At 39.2% G+C, this 23,785-nt stretch overlaps 1 protein-coding gene across 1 annotated transcript in view; it reads right to left on the bottom strand.

Moving 5' to 3' along the window:
- The window catches only part of LAMA1 (laminin subunit alpha 1), an 86,118-nt gene extending 75,884 nt beyond the window's left edge, over positions 1-10,234 (bottom strand). The window contains 3 exon segments of the mRNA XM_008636838.2: positions 2,591-2,703; positions 3,052-3,222; positions 10,212-10,234. Of these exon segments, the coding sequence (XP_008635060.1) occupies positions 2,591-2,703; positions 3,052-3,142 (204 nt within the window). The 5' untranslated portion in view covers positions 3,143-3,222; positions 10,212-10,234.
- Positions 10,235-23,785: the final 13,551 nt, after the last annotated feature.

Genomic DNA, 23,785 nt, shown 5'->3' on the forward strand with positions numbered 1-23,785 from the left:
TTTCCCCAGTTCTGGATCATTGCCATAAATTTAATGGAAAGGGGGAGGAGGAGGCAGTGGTGTGGGGTGTGGGAAGGAAATACTATCATACATCTGGATCCTGGAAAGACCGAAAGGCATGCTAGAATAAATGTACCGAGTTGTCATGATGTATATGAGCTAGAAAATCATGACGTAAGCACTAACCTTACAAAATGCTATATTAGCTATAAATAGCACAGATTCTGCAAAGGAGAAAGGTAAAAACAGCAATTTCCATACTGATTTTAGTAGCCAGCCCTCTTTTCTTACTGAGACCTCATCAAACTACTCTTTAGTACAGCTGGTTTTAGACTAAATAGACTAAGTACAAGGTAGAATATTAGCCAAAAGAATATGCTCTATTCCCTTCAACTTGGAGCCAAGAGATGAATACAGTCATAAAGGTTCACCTAGGGGAAACTGGAGTGGAGTCAGTGTTCACCAGCTAAGGGAATCTTCCCCATATTTGCCAGCCAAGGGTATGTTTCAGCATTTACCAACCCAACTGCTTTGATTATATCTCTAAACTCTACATTGGTAATAATCCCAAGGAACAATCAATTCCTCTTATTCCTAGAATTTCTGATAATTGCAAAAAAAACCATAAATAATGACCAGATGTTAATTTTTCACATCACAAAGAGGTGTGAATATAATTCTCTACTCTGGCAAGGAAAGGACTTGTTTACTTTAATACGGTACTTGACAGATATAATGCACAAAGCTTGAAATGTAAAAAAAAAAGTACCAGGGCTGAAGTTATACTGAACACAGGCACTGACTTCCAGAAATATTTTTCTGAAAGTTCCAGAAGACTATTTTAACTCATTCTGAAACAAATATATGAAGTAAATAATTACTAAAATCACTAAGATCCTTCACATGTTTTTCTGTTGTGTTCTCTTTACTTGTGCTGACTCGCTTAAAGTAAGCACACCAAGTCAGCTCTAATAACTCACTGACTTCAAGCAATCTCTATTAACCAAATCCTTTCTCACAGAGCAGTAATTTACATTCAGTTTGCATAGCCCTAGATGCCTTCTCTCTCTCAAACTCTCTAGGGAAAACACAGAAGAAAGGCCCCTTAGGGGAAACTTTTCAAATCGAATTAGTGAAACTGAGCGTGGGTCAGGAGAGGAAAGATATGTATTTGTTGAAACATAAGAGCACTATGACTGGAGAATAAAAGATTCAGAGGGCAGATCAGCTGGTCTGTTTCCAAAGTGAAATTGTTCTAGGAGGATAAAAACTAAGGCATCGCCTCCTCCTTCATTTTTCCTTCCTGTTTGTCCATTTACAAACCAAACACAAAGCTAACTCTTCAAACAACACAAAAATCCTATCCAAACCTTCTGTCACTGACAAAAGACACCCTGCGATTATTTTCCTAACAGTTCTGCTTTCTAATTAAAGAGCAAACTAGGCACTTGCTTAACCTATGCTTTATTTGAAAACATCAAAGTTAAACCTTCTGTTTTATCTTTAAAATAACTTTCAAGCAGGGTCTACAGATCCTGCAAAAGCTTCTTACTAATTCTACACCTCAAGTATGCATTTTTAGTACGTAATAGTTTCTTCTTCCAGAGTTTGGAAGCATCCCCATATTAATAAGGAATTGTTGAGCTATGATTTTCAAACAACTTAGGTAGGCCAGCACACAGATCTGTTCAAAGCAAAACAACAAGAAAAAGCCAAGAAAAATATTTCTTCACCAATTATTTTGTCTTTTCTTGGAGCATGGTAGGAGACTTCTGATTCTTGTATGTCTAGCAGACAAACTAATAAATTAGCAAATGCTCTCTACAGTTTAGCAGCCCAGCCTCCTGTCTAAGAATGATAAATCCCTCCAAGTTTGGCGATACAGAGTGGCCAAAACAGAGGAAGCAACTTTTGCCCAGAGAGTTCCAATCTCCCCAGGGTCACAAATCACTGTTTCAGAAATATAAACACTAACTCTGCATAACAGCTGACAGCAAAAGTTCCTAGAAGATATAGTTTAGAACATTTCTTCCCAGTGTTCCTTCCAACAAGATGGTGATCAGAATCAGTCAGATGCATCCTCACATAAAATGTGTACTTTGGCCAACAGCCTGAAAACGTTGCTTTTTAAAAAGAAGTCCTTGAAAACACAGACTTCAAGTAACTTTTAAGAGATAAAAGGTGGAGGAAAATAGTATCATCGGACTCCTGGGGAAAAGACAGAAGGGTGAGGAAAAGACAGAGGAAAGTTACCAAGACAAAGGAATTAGTACAGATGGAATTGGTTACCAACAAAGAACATGGATGAGAGTTTTTACTCTCATCCACACAAACAATTGTTACTGTGCCATAATTCACTTCCATTCCAGTCTGACAGGCAAAATCTTCAAGATGCTCTAGAACAATAATTGAAAACCATATCTGTTTAAAATAAGTTCATATTAACTTTTAACTATCCATATTTAACTAAAGTGCTACTCAACAGTTAACTGCTACATATCCTACCATCTAAACACAGAGGAGCTGCAATCAATTGTATTGGCTTGTATCCTACATCCATTTAATGACACTCACATAAATGGTTACTCACCTGCCTTAAATCCAAGGTGATGGTGACCCAGTGGTATTGCCTTCCATTCTGAATGCTGGGACTCTGCCACCAGTTATTGGTACCATCGATTGCACTGGAAATTGGGTGCTGCTCTGTTTCAAAGCAAAATAATTAAACATCTCTTGAAAATAAATCTTTGAATTTTTCTGACCCAGCACATTTATATCACACGAACCACAATCTCTTCCTGTCATAAAGAAGTAAAAGCTGAAATCTGCCCTCAGACAAAAAGGTTGTCATTGGATCTTGGAGTTCTTAACGGTGATACACGGTGCTCACACTCTCTGTCAGCCCTTTGCTCCAAGGTAATTGCACTCACATAGTAGAGAGACTAAAACTAAAACATATTTCACTCCAATACACTCTGTATTCAAGGGGAAGAGTTAAAAAAAAGACACAAACCCATGAAACAAACAAAATCCAAAACACATGAAGCTTGCCTTTGGGATTGGCACTGTGACGGTCACAGACGCGGCACTGGGCGTTGCGCAGGGGTCGTCCGGGGACGTGCTCCACCAGTTTGCAGAACATCTCTGGTCCCTTCTCCCCGCAGGTGGCATTGGTAGAGATGTGAGCATTGCTGGCCAGGTTCAAAATGGCAGGGAACAGGCCTTGAAAGAAATAATGTTTATCAGCCACATTGTAAGGCATGCAAAGTTGGCACCCTGACAGCAGTATCCCTGTTATTTCACTCCACATTTGGATGCTTTATGCTGAGGAACACATGAGTTTGCAAACCAACTCTCCCAGTTACTAAAATTCTCTTGCACTGTGAATTGATCAAAACCTGGGGGACAAGTGGCCCACAGCCAGAATCAAAGAGGGGTTGTAGAGCACGCACTCAGCTGGTGCGGAAAACAGCGTTTAACACGAGTTCTTTGCAGCAGCAACACCACTGGCCTGAACAGGACACTCCAGACCTGAAAGATTTAAGGACTGAACTTTAGACCTTTGCTACAGGCTTTTTCTGCAGTCTCTGTAAAGTCTAAGGGATATTTTGCTTGCCACTTATTAATCTTTACACAAACACCTCACTGTACTTTCAAATAGTTTTGCTCTTATGCACTGGAGTAATGTAACAACAGACTAAGTTTCAAGATTACTGCTACCAGACCAGGAATCCTTTGCTTTTTCTAAAAGGAGCAAAGTTTTACTTTGGTTTGAAGGCTACTGATAAAATTTTGGGAATACTGTATGTAACAGAAATTGAGCACAGCTTCTCAGCAAAGTTTTGATCAGCTTCCAGGCATCCCTCATGAGCTAAAAAGCATCTGTTTCTTGCATGGTTATGGTGTAACAGAGATACTCCATTTCCAGTCAGAAGCAACTCTGAAAAAGAAGTAATTTTGGAAAGAGGAGTCCTGTCTTTAGAGATTAAGCCCAGTGGGCTAAAAACAAAGCTAGAGGCTTGGTATGGCACATTAAAAATGCCACAGGAATTGCTAGTGTTGCAATAGTAAGGTATTAAAATCACATTTTTCTTCTGTTAAAAGGAAATCTGAAAAAAAATCAAGCCATATTTATCAAAATATATGCCCTTTTCACTAGTAAAACTGTATGAATTATTTTACTTCATTATCTACCATATACATCAAAACAGATTGCAATATTAAAGTTTTGCTTTCCTTAGCTGTTTATGCATATAAATATCTCAAAGGCAGGTGCCAAGGGGATGGTTCCAGGCTCTTTTTAGTGCTGTTCAGCAACAGGACAAGGAGCAATGGCCATAAACTAAAACAGAACTTTCACCTCAGCATGAAGAAGAACTTCTTTACATTGAGGGTAGCAGAGCACTGGAACAGGCTGCCCGGGGAAGTCATGGAGTCTCTCTCTCTGAAGACATTCAAAACCCACCTGAACAAGTTCCTGTGTAACCTGCTCAGGGTGACCCTGCCTTGGCAGTTGGGGTTGGACCAGATGATCTCCAGAGGTCCCTTCCAACCCTAAAAATTCTGTGATTCTGTGATCTCAACAAGGCTACATTCAATATTCCTTTAAAGTGTCTTTCCCCAGTAATTGCATTACCCTAGAAAGCCTGGCAAAAAGTTTCAGTGGTATTCAAGACTTGCCTCCAGCTATTGAAAATTTGGCTACCAAATTCTGCACCACAGTATGAATAACAAACAGTGTGTTTTCAATTGTGCTATACTTGAAATTTAATAGGAGGGAGATGGAGCTTTCTATTTTTTTTGAATCCTGACTTCATTGATGTTAAATCCAGACTAGGTCAGATGCCTTGTTCTCATTATACCTAAATCTGATGCAGATGAGGATGCTGAAGACATCTTATTGACCACTCTAGTGAAGCTCTTCTGCCAGTAAGAGGTTTTCTGCACAGGCTTCTCTCCCCTCATGTAGTTCATGTGCAGTGTAGCTCCAGATGTAAAGATGGAGGCAAAGAAGAAATTCTGCCCTCTGCTTTCCTACTGGACAATAAAGTTCAGTGGTGGAAGAGGGTTTCCTTTTTAACACTACTCTGAAATGATATAAAATTTTTCTTATTCAGTATTCATTACTATTTGTGCAGGGGCCTATGAGCCTGTCTTCAAGAGATATCCATTACTTCTCAGGTCACCCATTACCTTCACTCACATTACACAGTAGCCCTGCCATTTCTTTCCAACATCATTTGCTACAGTGAAATAATTTGCATCCAATAACCTTCAGTCAACATACTTGTGCCAAAGGAATAGCAAAGCTATCTTATGATGAGTTCTTCAGGTCCCACAGAGATAAAAAAGAGCATTTCAATCCAAGTGAGTTGCACTGGAGTTTTGCCCCAGGATCCAAATAAAAAAAGAAAGAGGTTGTTAGCTTCTTCCTGCAAAGTACTGCATCTCTTCAAATCCTAGCTGATTATGTTCACCTCTGAATCTCTTTACCACAATTAGATTTTAAGGCAAACTGCAGAGGTGCAGCCACTGATTTCAGGGAAGATCAAGAATAGTGTCTTGAAAGAGCCATTTACAGATAAACAGCTGACTGTCATCATATCCTGGTGTGAAATGCAAGTGGCCATAACAGACACAAAACTCCATCAGAAGATACCATTAAACTGAACCTTTAGCGAATTATATTTGCATTTTTAAGGACATCACAGCATCATTTAGCCCTTAGGAAAGGACCTCAGAGATCATCAAGTCCAACCTTTGACTGATTACCACATTGTCAACTAGATTGTGACACCGAGTGCCACACCCAATCATTTCTTGAATACCTCCAGGGACCGGGACTCCACCACTTCCCTGAGCAGTCCATTCAAATGTTTAGCAACTCTTCCCATGAAGAAATTCCTCCTGACCTCAAACCTGAATCTCCCCTGGAACAGCTTAAGGCTATGTCCTTTCATCCTATTGCTTGTTGCCTGGGAGAAGAGGCCGACCCCCACCTGGCTACACCCTCCTTTTCAGGTAGTTGTAGAGAGTGACAAAAGCCTCTCCTGAACCTTCTTTCCTCCAGGCTAAACAACTCCAGCCCTCGCAGTCACTCCTCATAGGACTTACCCTCGAGACCCTTCATCCATTTAACTTTCACAGTTTTCTATCTAAAGTACAGCACAAATGATAGATTGAAGGGGAGTTATGATCTTATTCCCACTAGTAAGGAAGGCAATTGCTCCATGCAAAAACCACCACTGGTAGTCTTTATCACTGCTGAGCTATCAGGCTCCATTATCATATTAGGCAACTGTAGTTCTGAGCCAGCCTTGAGAGACAGCAACAGATCCATATGGATCTGTACCAAATCCAGCACTAGACTTCTCAGCTCACTAATCTGGTTTGATTGACTATATTCTATTTGTAAAAGTACCTTGCAGCTAACTTGGCACTTAAGTGCTTGTTACTTCAGTTTTCCACCATCAGACCCATCTCTGTTTTGGAATTACTGCTCAGCATTTTGCAAGAGACTGTGGTAGTCCTGAGAAAAGCTGGAAGAATTTTTAAATTAAACTCATTTACTTCTAACTGCTGGCCAGCTCTTTTCATGGTAAGGCGAACTCTTTCTCTTTTTTCCAGCTACTCTGATGCTCATTTGCCTCAAACCAGGGATTCTCACACACCCCAATGCCAGAAAATGAAGTGTATAGATGTTAATTTGACCTTGAGAAAGAATAACAATGGGTTCACTACTGCTCAGCACAAAAGCCGAGTACAATGTTTTCATTAGATGTTCAAGCAAGTTGCTCTCATTTGTGAGGATTTGGTTTTAGCCAGATGCATGACTAAAACTCAGTGAGAGAGAACTGAAAATCTGAGAGGGCATGGTCAGAATTATGTCATTCAGAGCTTTCTGACAGAGACAAAACACTCCAAGCTCAGAGGGAGTGGAGGGAATTACATCCCTAGTAAGGTGACCTGCAATGTGGATAGGGCAGAATTTGTCACATCCACACTCTACAATGTTCAATCCTTCAGGAAATGAAAAGAACTAATTCAGGTTAGATGGATTTGCTGTATGTATAGCTCAGCAGGCAGAACTTATGGTGAAGGACATAGCATTAGTGTTTCAGCAAAACTCAGGGAAAACCTTGTTCATAATGAAGCCAGTTGTAACATTTTTAAATTATGAAGAGTTGGTCAGCATGCAGTATGCCAGGGAAAAAGAAGACAGGCAACGAGCTTTAAGGTAGATGAGGCAATTTCTATTTTATGTGCTTCAGTGTGTGCCTATTGACTCTGATTCTTCAAAATGAACGGGGACAGGTGGAGCATGCAGCCTATTAGGGCAGATTCAAAGTACTGATAATTCACACAGGTCGTCATGGATTGCCTGAGTAAAAGACATCTCTAGCCAGGACAGCTATCCCTCTATTGTAAAGTTAATGGCCCAGCACACAGCCTACATTTCTTTGGGAATTATTCTACTTTAAACCACATTATACAGAAGTCCTCATGAGCTCCTTGTTGCTGATGTAAATATCATCATCTTCCCTAGAGACTCAAGTTAATTCTTTGCAGGTTTGTAAGCTTTTGCTTTGTTACATATATAGACTACCAAGCACCCTGAAATTCTCACCAAGAAGCATTCCAAGGATGTGGGACATGTCCAAGATCCTGGCAACTCCAGCTGTGGCCAGTGCATATCTGTTGTTTCATTCTGGATACACCTGATTCACTGCACACGAGAAGATCGTAGTACTTATAATCATTCCATAGTACTTATGCAATGGGTCTGACACACCTGGGCTTACTGAGCATTTTGTCCAGCTCAGATACCCTGAGCATGTAAAGCAGCATCACTGCAGTCCAACAACACTAGATTTACTCTCCATGCTGAGCCCATAGCACATATCCATCACTAAATGCAAATATGAAAATCACATACATTTGTGTGCCATCTATCAAAGGCTCTTTAGACATATTTTTTTCCCTTCCTTCCATTTAGGTTTTCTCAATGTAGGATCCTAGGCTGCATTTTGTACAGATAGATCTGAATGAAACCCCAATTTCATTTTCTGATTAATGATTCTTTCAATCAGAAGATAAATAATATTTCATCACTGCTCTGTTTTGGGTAGAAGGTAAGTGGATTTGTGCACTTCGGCAAAATGCATGCATGATCTGTGTTTTTGACCATGTTTAACTGTACGAATTTTCACAATGTGACAGACAGGGTAAAACTACTTTTTACAGATGGTACGTGAAGAAAGGGAGACAGACCCCAGAATAAAAATCTTCCTTGCAGAGGCATAGCTGATAAAAATAATTTCTTTTACAAACAGTTGTACAAACAGAAGGATGCACATGAGAGTTCTGCTTTACATGGGCTTCACTACATCACCAAATATGTTCAATAAGCACAATAAAGACAATAATACATTTTTGTATCCAAATCAACACAGTAAGGATGGCTAAACTCTTACAATAAGGCCACATTTAAGACAGTTTCCTTCTGAATCCAGATTCACTGATCTGTCTGATATTTCTTAGCAGCGAACTAAATTAGGGAGTTTGTTGGGGTTTTTTTTCAAAGAAGACAAACTGATGGGAAATGAACACAAAAGAATATATGAAACAAGCCAAGAACCGAGTCCAGAAAGTTTTCTGGATTGTTTGTTAGTGTATACAATGCAGACTCTAAACCAGATTTCAGTGAGCAACATTGAGACATTCAGCAATGCCAACAGCCTCATTTCTCTTAAAGTATTTTAGCTGTTTTGTGCTGAGTGTAATAAAGCAGTAATTCGCAAGTGAACAAAGTAGATCTGACTTAAAAACATAAAGAGCTGATGTATTCAGTAACAATGAGCTTTTATTGTGTCATTTTTCAGAACACAGAAATACTTGAAGGGGTCTCATTTGCAAGTTTGTGTCTTTAAAAATGTTAGGGCAATCAGCAGCTCACAACAAGCCGGCAATGCTGGTTTGCTCACAAGCAATGGATTCTCCACTTACTGAAAACATTTACAGAGTACACAGTGACAGTTGTTCAGAATTGTTTGATGCACTTCAGGAGAACAGAATGGACTAAGGACAAAATGTAATAAAATGTCACAGTATTTGAATGCATAAAATATGTAACAGCATTACACTGCAGAAGTTGAGGTCACATTCTTTATAACATTCTCAGTTTTCAATAGCACAGATTTGATTTAGTTGTTCTGTCTGATTCAATTTTGGATTAAATGAGTTTACTAAATAAAAGCCCTGGAACCATCAGGCTTGGGTTCAGATTCCTGGCCTGCTCAACAGATTTATCCTCATTATATTTTACCAGCAAGCATCCCTAGCTTAACCTTCTCTATGCACTTTCATCAGAATCCTACCCTGTAATCACATCAAATATCTAGGCTGGTTTCCCTAAAATAAATGGGCTGAAATTGCTAACTTCTAACTATGGGAATTAAGGTACTAATTCTCTGTTCTTAGAGTCAGAAAGAAATGTGGGGTATAACACTCAAACTGCCTTATAATCCACTTTGTGGAGATGTTGCCTGAAAACGTGTTAGCTGCAGCATTAAGCCACTTGAAAAGCTGAAAGCTTCACCACAACTTACACAACAAGTTTAGGCAGCAAGCCACTAGTTAGAAATTATTTTGAAAACTGATCACTCCTTTTGCTGTAGCTCTACAGAGAAGAGAATTTCTGCTAGCAAAACATCAAGTTTACAGGATTTAACTGATGAGTATGGGGTATTTTAGCAGAACATCTGCAAACTTTAATTTGCAATGTATAGATAAAACTACTTCAGATTAAAAAGAAGCCTCTACCTTGACAGAACACTATCTTTTCTTAAAACCCGTTCTCTATTTCTTCTCATACTGTAGAGCAAAGCTGACTAATGTGTCAATCACAGAAATACTATCTGGTGAAGACTACATTTATTTAATTTAATCAGCTTTTAATGTAAGAACATTCTAAGTTCCATCTGTTCTCAAGAGCTTCCAATGAGAGATACTCCTCAACATCCCTGACAAGTCTAGTCTGGCACTTTATCACTTTAAAAGTAACAAATTTTCAGTCCTCTTGGCTGCATTCATGATCAGTCATGATCTTGATTACAACTTTTGTTTACCTGAAAGGCTGTTATCACACACTTTTCCAGACTCTGTAAACAACCCTCTCAATCTTCCCACTGTCCATTTTCTAGACTTCTTACCCTTCTGAGTTCTTGGCAGTTTGCATTTTTCCAACAGTGTGGATCTTCAGACCTCATCAGCACCAACTGGAACAGAATAACTTCTTAAATTCTTGACAGTTTTGTTAACACACATGAGAATAAGTTTAGTATTTTTATCCAGATATCGCTGTTCTGTTTGCATTGCACACCCAGGCAAGTAAAAGATCATGATCTTTTGTACTGCAGAGCCTGGTCACTCACAGAAAAGAAGTATACTCCACATCAGACCCTGGGATGAGTTCAGGTTATCTGTAAAACAGATTACTTTACAGCCATTTGCTGAACACTCAACAACTTGCTTTCAGAACAGTCTGCTGATTATTTTAAAGCTCTGATCCAGTCAAGCTTTCGCAAATCCCACTGAAACAATCCAACTGGAGCACCAGAAAAAAGGATAACAAAAAAATTCACTACAGCAGTTAATGTAACAAAAAACATTCTGTTTGAACTCTGCAAGCTGTTAGAGCACAAGCAAGCTACAGAGGATGAAACCTTGCCCCTTCTTCTAAATGGCAAAGTCTTCTCTGCCAAATACTTTTTCCTTCAGTTGCTTATGTGTACTCAGCATTATTAATGAGAGCCATAATGCAGACAGGATACTACAGCAAAAGCCTTTTACCTACCGTGCTCTGCCTTAGGCTAGATGATGTGCTAACTAGCATTCAGTGCTCAGAAATGTATTGAAAATAATTACAACACTGCAAATTAGTGAAGTTAATAAAGTTACAACACTTACACTTTTATTACAAATTAATAAAATTCTGCCAAACTCAGACTGCAAACGAAGTAGGCAAAAGTTTGCTCATTCAAGAATGAATGCCAGCTGTACTATTCTCCCACAACTAGTTTCATCAATATAGTTTGTGAAGGTTAAAGAGCAAGTGTCTGGCATAACTTGCATGTCTTCCTTAAAATTCCCAAACACCAGCATATAGCCAGGTTGATGGGCCCAATGTAACAGAATTTGAACAAGTTTTTTTCAAAAAAGTGCTTTTTCTTTTCCAAAGGAGGGTAGAAAACCTGAGCTCTAAAAAAATATTGAATTTCAAAGTGTATGAAGCATGTTATATACAAAATGCATTGGAAAACTAAGATAAAGAAAGAATAAGGAAAGCAACATGTCCCAATTAAGTGCTCACTACAAGATGCTAAATTTCCCAACATACAACAGTATTGGGAATAGGAGTATCAGGTAAATGAAATAAAATTAGGGAATTATCAAACTCACTAAAAAATGTCCGCAACAAAGAAATTCCAGACTTCCAGATTAAATGTTTAGAAAAGGGAAAGCCAAGTAATACTAATACATCTGCAGAATAAAACTGAAGCTTGTCCACTCAGTTATACAGTAACTAGTGTTTGCTTACAAAAAGTATTGCATTTTTAATATCACAGATGGGTTAGATTTTTTTAGTGTTAGTACTCAGTCTAAACTAGTATTATAAATTCAGTTAGAAAGTTAAGTGTTAACAAGTTAGCTGGTACAAACTTCACCATGTCCCACCTTCTGAGTCTGTTCATGCTCAGCTTGCAAACACAGATGTAGATCACAGAGACTGTCTCAACATATGTACTTAAACTGAAAGCAGAGAGAATAAGGATGCAAAGACATGGTCAGAGTGCAAATGCTTCAAACTGAAGAAGTTTGAGCTTTTCAGCCCCAACCAGACATTCCTACAAATGAGCTACCTTGTTTCCCAAAGGAGTGAGCATCATCTTTGACAGCCTGAGCATAGAAAACACTGGTGAATTCAATAGGTTTAACAGCTTACATCCAAGCCCTGAATGTGGTTTCTAATATTATGGCTTGGTTCCTTCACAGATTTCAGGGATTTGAGAAAAAAACCAAAAAGTTCCTGGGGATAAATAAGAAATCCTATCACAAAAATTGCTAATACCATCAATATTGGCAGTAACCTATTGCATATTTCAATTAGAACAAACTAAGCGGTAGTAGAATGAAAAGAAACTTCACTTTCATGCTAGTTTTCAGCATCAGACAGTACAACTTGACATGAAAGGTAAGTAATTTGTGAGTATTCTATCATGCATTTCCAAAGTATAATCAATATTTCTTCTGTCAAGTCATGTCTTGCAAGTATTGATTTTTTTATATGCCGTTGGCCAGTTCAGGAATCTGCCCAGAAATTGTCACAGCATTTACACCAAAGCAAAAGAGCCAAAAGTTGACAGATGGGCAGGCTGCCAAGGAACAACAAACCTGCCAGACCATGAAATTAGTTCTTTCTTGTTCACCCAAAGCTTTTTCCACACATTGAGGAGTCTGCATCATTTTGCCTGTTGGTTTGGAGGTTGTTCTTTCTTTTAGCATTACACTAGCTTTTTTCTGAAGTCATCAGTTGGGAACAATCTTCCCTCAAACCTGAGGTAAATACAAGCCACAGCTATTAGAGTTCAGTGTCTTGTCAGTTTTGCATATATGCTGCCTAAGACACAATATTAGCTTAGAGAAACAGAACAGAAGTGCTGGCAGTGTGACTGGCATGTCCAAGACTAGGGATGGCAGTCACTTGTCACTCAAGATGTGGCCCAATATCAACAAAACTAAACATTTCTGTTCTTACTGATGGAGGACCCAAAGTAGATTTTCCCCACTCCCACTTAATATGACTCCTTAAATAATACCTCCCCATGAACTTTTGTATCACCAGTTTTCAACGTGAAGCAACTGTCTTACTTGTAAACGAAAATCCTCTTGGGTTTAATCCTAATTAAATTAGCATGCATAAATGTGCAGCTTTAGGCTGCATACCAAATCATTCATTATAATAGAAAGGAGGTTATGACCCAAGTATCTATAAGCCCTCTTCTAATTCTAAATTTCCATTTATCACTTGCAAATTCTAGGAGACCTGAGCTTGAGAAGAATTTTAAAGGTTTAGAGGTCCCACTCACTTCAGTACTGTGATTCAGTATCACAGCCAAACAAAATGTTACTACTTTTTGCCCCATGTAAACATTAAGAAGGTTAAAACACTTAGAAATGCCCTTGAGTCAGTTGGCATCATCAGTTAGTTGTGATCATAAATGAAGTTGGTGCACTACAAAGGAACTCTGAAATGTATTTTTCACTTAGTGAAAGCTTGTTATTAACTAGCTGTACATAAACCCAAAATTTATTTCACTTAATTTAAAAGAAAAGATTTGTAACTTCCTTAGTATTAGAAATTGCAGCTGCATTAGATGAAGCTAAATTTCTATTTAAGTGGAATTTTTCTATTTATTAACAAAAGCTATTTCAAGTTGAAGAGGTTTTGGCATCTCAGAACTACTAGTTCTCCTGTTTCCAGACACGGAAGAAAAATGTTTTCATTCCAACAGGCACAAAGCCATTATCAGGGCATGTACAGCCCTGTATCACTGCCAGATCTTCCTGGGTAAAAGGAAGCACATTTCCTCCAGCTTGAATGGACCTGAAAGGATTTGCAACTGTGTAACCCCAAAGACATGCAAAACTTGGTCATTCCCTTAACTCTACTGACAAGATTTAGCAATCTCTGATTTTAAAGGTTAATTGGGAAAAATCTGTCGGTTTTTTTTTTTTTTTTTTTAAATTTCAGTAGTAACCTACTGTTCAACATGCTATAGAGGTGGCTTTCTGCTCTCTGTAAAAAGTAGAATACATCCTGCTACTTTTTTTTCCCTAGGCATTTTACTCTAGGCAACAATGTAAAACTGCAAACCACCATGCTTTGTTTAGTCTTACATCTTCTGGTCTCCAGGCACACAGATATACAAATGTACAAGGCACAAATTGCAACTGTTTAAAAACATTAGTAGCAAGTCAACCATTGCATATTTTTTGTGTTTCAAACTCTCACCATGTGCAGATTCTTATTTCATTATTTTACAGTAAATGCCTTCATGAAATTCAAAGTCATTTGTGTTACACAGGATAAATTCCTTAAAAAGGGTAATTTTAAGTATTCAAAAACTAAGAAGGAGGGGGGAAAAGCAAACAATATTTTTTAAAGTTCTCTTCTGTACTGCCATTAATGCTCAAGAACTCCACCAGTCACATGGAATTTTAATCAAGTGTTCTGAAAGTATTTTGCCTTTGGCCTGAAAACAAGAATGATGCATTTCAGCCCAAAGCACAATTTTTAAGGGAAATTCTAGCAGACTAAGAGTTCAAGTAGTTTAATTTAAAATTCAGCAATGTTACAGTGACACTAAAATAATAGCAAGGCACAGTTTGATCCTGCCCGAAACACCCTAAACATTTTTTGCTGATGACTGCGGGAAATGCAGCAACATTGGTAGAGCTGCAGAGTGGGCAGCTTATTTCCCATTGTCCTTAAGAACAGAAAAGAGAAGGAGGGCTGCTGAGATTTTAGAGAGATTGTATAATCTGTTGATACTCTGCGGTATACAAAATGGTTTTCCTCCTTGGGGCAAACATCCTGACCTCTTCCCTGCCACTGTACCACCAAGAATCCCCTTCCTACCCTCTTTTCCTATCACTGCTGCAGGATTCTCAGCCTACCAGAAACACCCAAACTTGGATGTGTCTGTCACCACTGTTAGCCATGGCAGCACAGCAACAGCGGACCTTTACACCAAGAACCCACAGTGAAGTTTCTGAGCAACATGGCGCATCAGTGGAGATAAACATCAGCATGGGCAACCTCTGACCCACACCAAGACAGCCACTGAACACAGCTGTCCTCCAGCAGCCATGATTTGTCCCTATTGCTTCATCACTGCCTTTAGATCACATCCTGCCACTCGTCACTGTGGAAAGATCCTTCAGTCAATACACAATACATCTGGAAGTTCCCCACCCCACCACATGTATCTCTTTCTCATTGCCTGCCAAGGGTTGCCTCCTCCACCTCACAGAAGACCTGCACTGTACTTTGCAGAATCATTTGTTCAATTAGAAATATTCCCATTACAATATTATCAAATGTGCACAAAACTAAGCTGCCCCTAGTGTGACCAAGTAAACAGTGGTCATCCAAGGATGGACTCTGCATTTGCTGCATGCCTTTAGCATTGATGAACTTGCTCTGGAGAACATTGGCAGACACACTGTAAACCAACTTCAAGGAAGATAAATTGGGATAGGTCTGGAAAGGACTCAATTCCTGTAACTTTTAGTTTAAAATTCATGTTAGCATCTAAAGACAATTTCAGTATCAAGTTCACATTTCTGCATTAGCAAAAAAATGCACGGTTTCTAAAATTCTGATCAAGTCTTAGTGAGATTTATTGGTAATATCTAAATAACCCAGTTATAGTAAAAAAATCATGGCAACACAACAGATTTGCTTTCTATTTATACAAACTTTTTTCTTTATCTTGTAAGAGATATGTTGTCACATAGGAATGAATTGAACTACTTTGGTAATTAAAAAAGAGACACACAAAATGAACGCATTAGCTAGCAACTATTGAAAGAATGAAGAAGTATCAGTAGATGTAACGTAAATCCACAGCAACTCTCCCAAAGTCAGTGAAGTTGATTTGATCCTCCATTTTGCCATCAAAATTTTTATCTCTTTAGCATATTTTAAAGGGTGTTTTCTAGTAGAAGGCATTGAGCACACATTTGAGAGACTACAAGCTCAATAAAAGGAATCCTAGAAATTTCAACAGCATATATTTCACAACCCTAATTTAAACCACAGGGTTTCCACAGATCTTGATAATTCAAAGAACCTTCAAGTCAAACTTCTGTTATCTAGCCCTTCTCAGCCAATAAAGTAGAAACAACTTAATCATCAGAGGCATTGGCGCACAGTTACAAGCCTTTTATGCCCTCTCCTCCTAAGGCAGTGCAAGATATGCACAAAAGACAGCACTGTAAAGGGAAGTAAAATATATAAATGGTGTGGCATGCAGAATAACAAAACACACATTAGCTATTCATGTATTTGAATTAAAACTAGACAAGAAAAACCAGTGGACTCTCTAGCACAGTTTTATCAGTAGTGAAGGACTTTCAGGAGCTGGATTTCTCACTTCTGTAAAGAAACAAGGAAGGGGGAATTCAGTTAACCGGTTTTTCAAGTACAAGCCTACTGCTGGTGCTAGACTCCCCCCATTCACTCACTGTCTAGATACCCCTAGATGGATCTGGGATAACCCGGGGAGTCAGTGAAGCCTGGCTGGGCTCCATCCAGCCTGGCAGCAGCTCTGCCTGGGTAGGGAGCACCAGAGGTGCAGTCAGGCTTCCCAGGGCTGCCATTCTCCCAGGCACCCAGCCTGCCCAACACCTTGTGCCCTGGCTGCAAAGCTCACTCTGCCAGCATCCGCACAAAAAATGAGGTATGACTTGGATCCCTGCTCCAGTCCTCCCTGGCAAGGCAGCACCCAGCCACAATCAAATTGCACTGGATGTCTCAGTTGCTACTGGGCTTTTTCCTCTCCTTCCCACGCAAACATTTCTTTACACACATCTTAGGGTTTTGTGACAGAAGGCAAAATTCCAGTCATGCTTTCAAAAATGTAATAAAAACAATCAATACTAATCTAAGTGACCATCAGTGACAGCTCCAATTCGCATTTATGCTCAATGACTGAATTCCAACATTTTTTTTGCAGTCAGCAAGACCTACCCTTCTCATTTGCAGTGCTAGGATTTTGCTATTAAAAACTTCTTGCTTCATCAGATCCACAAGGAAAAAAAAAAAATCAAAGAATCAAATTAAGACTGAGGAGTTGTTTCAAATTACGTGTACAGGTTCTCTCAGACTTTCAGCAAATAGAAGTTACAGAAATACAATAAAGAAGGTAGTGGACATCGGCCTATTTTCAAGGTCATTTTTGAGCAAGCAGCAATAAAAATGCAGGCAGAGCCAAGGAGAAAAAACCAATTTCCACTGTGGGAAGACCATTTCTTAAACAGCTTTTTAACCTTTATTCTCATGCAGGAATCAAGATGCAATAAATGAGCTCACAGACAGGAATTATATTATGCTAGCAAAACAACTTTCAAATCTGAATATTTAATCTAAAAGAATTGGTTAGGGAATATCTCTGACAGAGTTGTTACTGTATCAAATGACAGTTAAAAAAAAAAAAAATATCAGCAAAAGCTAACAAGCTAAAGATGACAAAACAGAAGGAATTTATTGCTAAAGGCTGACATCTACTCAGCCTACACAAAGCAGCAGTGAGATCTTCTCAGCCTTTGCCTGGTAGGAAAAGCTCAGAAATGACAAAAAAAACCCAACCCAGTCAGCCCATGAGCCCATCGGCCCACATTAGCTGCAGCTTTACAAAGCCTGCCAAGTTGAACTTGTGGAAAGGGCAGTGGGTGACAATGCCTGCCATGAATCCACCTCCCTTCCAATGTCTCTCTGAGCTCACATGGCCACTGAAACAGTAGTGATTTTCCAGAGATACTTAAAAAAAAAATTAAAAATCAGGTTTTCAGGTAAAACCAAAGCATTCTATTGGTATGTTTTGCCCTGCACTTCTCAGAAATTGTAACTGCTGTTTCACATTGGAAAGAGAAGTTTAAATTATCTGCATCTACACTTATTTGCTATTAGAATATTGAAAGTTAGTTTATAGTCTTACAATTTTATGCTTTCCCATTTTCAGTTATTTATATCTACTGTAATAACAGAACAAGTCTTACAGTTTTCCTGTAAAACTTATGTCTATAGCTTTTAATACTCAAAAATGTGCATTAAAAAATTACATTTCAGGGCAAAAGCAGTATTTTCCTGCCTCTAAAAAAGAGCACAGAATGATTGAGAAATCATTGAAGTCCTTAAATAGCAGAAGTAACTAAATGAATGTACACAAATATACCTAGCCTTATTTTTGCTCTGACACACAAGCAAATGAAGCACTGGCCTCAAATCTCAAAGCCAGGGAGTTGTACCCATATCCTCAAGCTCAGAAGTACAGTACAGAGCCCCTGAGATATCACTTAAGTACCTAAAAGCATAAATACATGGAAGCTTTGGCTGATGTGCTCCTGAGGTTTATGCCAACTAACAAACCACAATTCCTGCAAGCTGACCTAACCAATCTTGTCTCACAAAACTTTTGCAACACACTATTCCTCTGTTTGGTCAGGAAGGGATGTCTGCAGGACAGAAAAAAAAAATAAGTGGGGGAAGGCAGCAAACCCCACCTGAAGGAGTTTTGTGAGACTAATGCAAATACCAACAACTGATCAACACACACTGATAGCCCTGAATTTCTAGAGATGCATTTTTAAGCCCTCAGGGAATGGAGAAAATATTTACAACAGACTAGTATTTTTTTATCTTAATCTTCAGCCTAACCTAGAATGCTTTCATGGGATTTTTCTCTGCCACATACCTTTGTACTCCACAAAAAAAGAAAATGGTCTGTGGCTTGTTGGTGATTTCTTGCAAAATAAAGGAGGGGAAAAAATGCAAAGCAGATTTTAAATTTAGGGCTCTAATCAATGCCAAGCACAACATTTTCCCCACAAAATGTCTACAATGTTCCTTTCAGACTACCACAAAAAAGTGACATTTCTCAGTTCTTTCTTCTCCCCCAACCACAAGTCAGGTCTCAATCAGCAAAATTTGCCCCTAGTTGAGATCACTTATTTTTTTACACTACAAATTCCTTTTAATATGATCAAGCCTCATTTCTATTTAATAAAAGTGTCAAAATATATTTGTGCTGCTTATCATGAACTTAGGGAACCTTATAACATTAACACAATGGTATCCACAAAGTCAGCATTCCTGAAGTCACGCAATGTGGCCTTTGTTTGAGGTGACATCATCAACAGGTCATCTAAAATTGACCTTTTTAGAATACTACATAGAACAAAGCCCACTACATTAATGCTTTGACAGCCAAACAGACTCAGAGGAAATGAAAGTCAAGAGCTCCATAGTTACATCTGCTCTTCTACAGAGTTTTGCTGGGGTGTACCAAGTCCTGCAGGCCGAGAGAGAGACATGGCCACTGCAGCTCCATGTTCCCAGGCCCAGCCACCAGTAAAGCTGTGCACATATTCCCAACAGGCACAGATACAGGCACACACATAATGCAATGGACATATGGATATATGCAAATACATATGGCCAGCCATGCAGATGCACAAAGACAAAAACACACAAGTGCAACCACCACCAATGGTTTCATCCTCTTCCCTGCTCCAGGGAAAAATACATATTCATATACAGATATGGCTTTCTTCAAAGCCCATCCACAACATGGATTTCTTAAATACCTGAAGTTGGAGCCTCATTGTATTCAGTAACTGTGGCCCCCCCAGCCCCCAGATCTCCCCTGTTGCTGGTACCTGGCATGTGAGCCCCTGCAGCCCACAGCTCCCCCCATCACTGAGCCACAAACCGCCTTGCACACATACCACCCATAACACACACACACTATGGCTCCCTACACACTCCCTCTTTCCTAAACCACTTTGATCCCCTCCATCTTTGGCCCTTCCTCCATTCATCCCAAAATAAGTTGTGTGTGATCCCGAAATGTTCTTCCCCTGTATGCCATAATGAGTCCCATACCCCTCTAGACTGTTATCACCCCCATCCTGTAAGCCCTGAAGAGCTGCTCCCATAACACATTGGTGGCTGTCAGAGGACAGCCCTGGCAGGGGCTCATTTCTCTCATTTATTGGTTGTTCCACCTTGATCCTGTGTTCCTTTGTGGGTGGATGTGAGACTTCTCACACAATCTAACAAATTAAAAAAGAGTGTGGACAGCTAATAAGGGTCTTGGGGCCCTGCTACTTAGTCTACCCAAAGACACAAGGGATGTACAGGTTCACTGTAATTAAGATTTCCAACCCTGAGGAAGAAGTGAAAACTAAAGCCAAGTATACCATTCTACCCAATTTTGCCAAAAATTAAAAAGTTTTTACCTTACCACAATGTTAAGTGATTCTGCCTCAGACTCACTCTTTAGCTCCTTGTCTCCTGCCTCACACTGTAAGTTGCAAAAAGCACTGCTTTTAAGTGTTCTGCAAGTCTCAGGGGACTTGAAGTTCTTTTAGTGTTCTTTCATCAGGAAACAATATTCACATTGGTGGAAGCATAGCAGAAATGTTAAAGGAAAATATTTAGAAGTAAAAGACAAAACTTTGCAGGGGATAGAAACCTTTTCATTTTCTGTAACACTTAACTCTGTTGTAGATGTTGGGAAAAAAATTGATATTTAAGACTGATAGCAACAAGGTCTATTCAAGCCACTAGTATACATGAACCCAAGATGCAGTATGGTGAAGTACTTAAGGTACTTTTTTCATCTCATACAGAAGCACTTAATACAACATCCAACTCACCTTGAAACTCCAAAACTTTCTTCAAAGTTTTCTGGGCATCCAAGTACATTTTGGAAGCCTGCCTCTCAGTTTTAAAAGTGTCAGAAGAAACTGTAACACTTCACGAAACACCTTTGAATGCATGAGGTTGTAGTGAGGCAGCTGAGAGTGTAAGATACACGTACATAGGCTCACAAATCAACAGCCAGATCTACAACACCCCAAACTTCTGTCAAATGCTGTCACTCCTACAGTTAAAGCACATGACTTCTGAGGTGGAACTCACCATCCTGAATTAAGCACCAAAGAGCCCTTCTCCACTAAGTGGGGTTCATAACCACCCCATGCGTGGTGCCAGGCTTGAGTAACCCAGTAAAAAACAACCAAAAACCAAAACAAACAAACCAACCCCAGCAGACACTGGTACAATAAAAGAGTTTCTCTTGAAGTCAGACACCTTATTGCTGCTTGTTGCAAATAAACAAGAGATGAAGGCCTGCAATTGTATTCTCCTTACATCTTGAGCACCCTAATGATCCAGCTAAAGCATCAGCTTTATTTTCCTTGCCCATTTTCCTTCTGGAAGGAAACTGGCTATCTCGGCTGTACAGTAGCTCAGTTTCAAAGAGAGGTCTGGAGAGACCTCTTACACTTCTCCTCCTCCCCTGCATTACCTGTCACAGCAACTTGGTAATAGAACACTCTATTCAGAGATTGGAGATGTGGGTTCAAGCCACCTCACATTAAGGAGATTAACATAAATCTCCCACATAAATCTGGGAAAGTGCTTTAACAACATGATTTATATCACCTATATTTTAGCAAAAAAATGAGGTTGCTGACCATAATGTTGCAATTTGTATATTAGTCATAGCCTAAGAATACTTACTAAACCAGATCCTTGAAGCAAGGCAGGTCTGAAATCCAACAGGTGACAGGCATGTGAAATACCTTTGTTTATCTCTGCCCAGATGGAGCACCTTCCCGGGGCCATTCAGTTCCCTGAGCATCAGCACTTATCCAAAACCCCAGACAGGAACAACAGAGCAGGCTACTTCAGCACACCAGCTAACATAAACAAACTGAGATGCAGCCGAGGAAATATTTAGTCTACAACTGTAGCCTTCCAAGTTAACACTACCACAGTTTACAGTAGCAGAATTTTATTTTTCTTAATTATAGAAAAATCACCTGACAGTGGCAGAGTCAAATTTTTGAAATATAGGCAATAGTGTTCAAAATCATTAACTGATTTGCCTTTCTACTTTGAAGACATGTATCACTTAACTCCAATATAACAAAGAATGCATTCCAGCAGAGCAAAGCTGCTACAACAAGCCTCCAAAATAGCTTTTCGCTTCTGATGTTGTAAAATAATTCCTCTGCATCTAGACACCGAGATACACATTTCATGAAGAGTTACTCCATTAGTGGATACAAAAGACTCGACTGAAAATAGAAACCAAACTTTTCACTATGATGGGGACACTTTAACAAAACACCTGTAGTTAAAATACCAACTACATTTTATAGCTATTGTAGATATTAATCTTTAGGCTGAAAGAACCAATCATTAACTTTCAAAGTTGTTCAGTGCAGTGACTTTAGTATAGTGTTTTTACTTTCCTAGGCTGGACTTCAGCACTTTCTGACAGACCCTTGCAGTTGTGGTACACCCCAGTTTCTTCATTTGCTGACAGGACAAAAGCAAAACCGAAACAGAAAAACAAGAAATGCTTTGAGTTCTACCACAGCACTCTCCATGGCCATGCACCTTTTCCCCAAACTTCTCTTGACAAATTCTTCTCTTGCTCTGAGAAATCTTTCCAGCCTCACTTAAAAATGTATTTTTACTTCATCACGATGCTTACAAGTCTGAGCTTCAGTTGTTTACTTTCTGTAAAAGTAACATGGCTATTCTAATCTGCATCGCATTCTTCACATTGTTTTAGGATCAGTTATCTTGAATTGTGGATTTTGTAAGGCAGTTTACCACCAGGGGGGTTGAAACTCAGCTTCCTCAGATGATCTGTGCTCTCACGCTGAGAAAAAAAATTCTATCAACTTAATCTGATAGGAGGAATGGTCTCTCGACCTGATCTTTCAACTAGAAGAATCTAATTATTAATTTAAATATCCCCAGGAGGGGTGGCTTAGAAGCAATCAAATATATTGGTAGCTTCAATCACTGATATAAAAAGCAAGTATTTTATCCGGATGCCTCTAGCACTCGTGGGCTAATATACAAAGCTGTACATTACTACAGTGAGATCACTGAAAATGTCAATGAAAAAACAAAATATATTGGCTCTTGTCACCCACACATGACTAGCTTCGGGAAAATTCCTACCTTTTAAACTGCATGCTATCGTATATATTCAAATAGGAATTAGTATTGAATTAAGGTTATTTGATGTATGTAAGATGCTACCTTAAAAAGAAATTTAAAAGCAAAATTTATATCATTTTGTCTGGCATTTCATTTGTTTCTACAACTGAATTTTCATAACAAAAGTAAATTGTATTTATTTACAAGCTGAGACACATGGTCTCTGAAATTTACTTGGGCTTGATTTTGTCCTCTTTACCTAGAGGATATTTTGTATACATAATTATATTAATAAACACTCGGTTTTACTGCAGTCTGTAAACATCCAGATGCTAATCTCCCACACTACATCCATCTCAAACACCATACTTCACCATAAAGAAAACAAGCCATGCATCTGCACAACATATGCCTTCCAACCATTTTCCATTCAATTTCTTTTTTGTTGTTGTTGGGTTTTTTTGTTGTTGTTGTTGTTTTTTGTTTTTTAATAGAGACCTAATGGAATTCATGTGCAGGGAGTAGGGATCGGCAGAAATTCTGCTGTGGACCCCAGCAGGAGCTGACCCAAGCCAAGGGTGAGAGCATCTGGTGCCTACCAGCGCTTCCCATCACAACCCAGCACGTCGCAGAGTCAACTACGGGAAACCCAGCAACAGAGTGAGCCGATGTGCTCAGCAACTTGGGTTTCACCAGGACAACCCGAGTTACAGCACTTCGAACAAAGAAGATGCGTGTGATGAAGTTATTCACAGAGGAAGAACTCGCCGCGGAGCGTTCCGGTGTCTCGGCCACAACGCACCGGCCAGCCCACGTGCAAGAAAAAAATAAGAAAACTTTTGTAAATTATCTCCATTACTTCTTCGTGCTACCTCTGTCTCATAGCCGGAAAGTGGTTTAGGACACTTCCCGCTCCTTATAACACAGCTTAATGCGGTTTATATTACCGACAGAGTGCGGCATCCCTCGGGG

The sequence above is a fragment of the Corvus brachyrhynchos genome, unplaced genomic scaffold, assembly GCF_000691975.1.
Source record: "Corvus brachyrhynchos isolate BGI_N302 unplaced genomic scaffold, ASM69197v1 scaffold106, whole genome shotgun sequence".
Classification (NCBI taxonomy): Eukaryota; Metazoa; Chordata; class Aves; order Passeriformes; family Corvidae; genus Corvus; species Corvus brachyrhynchos.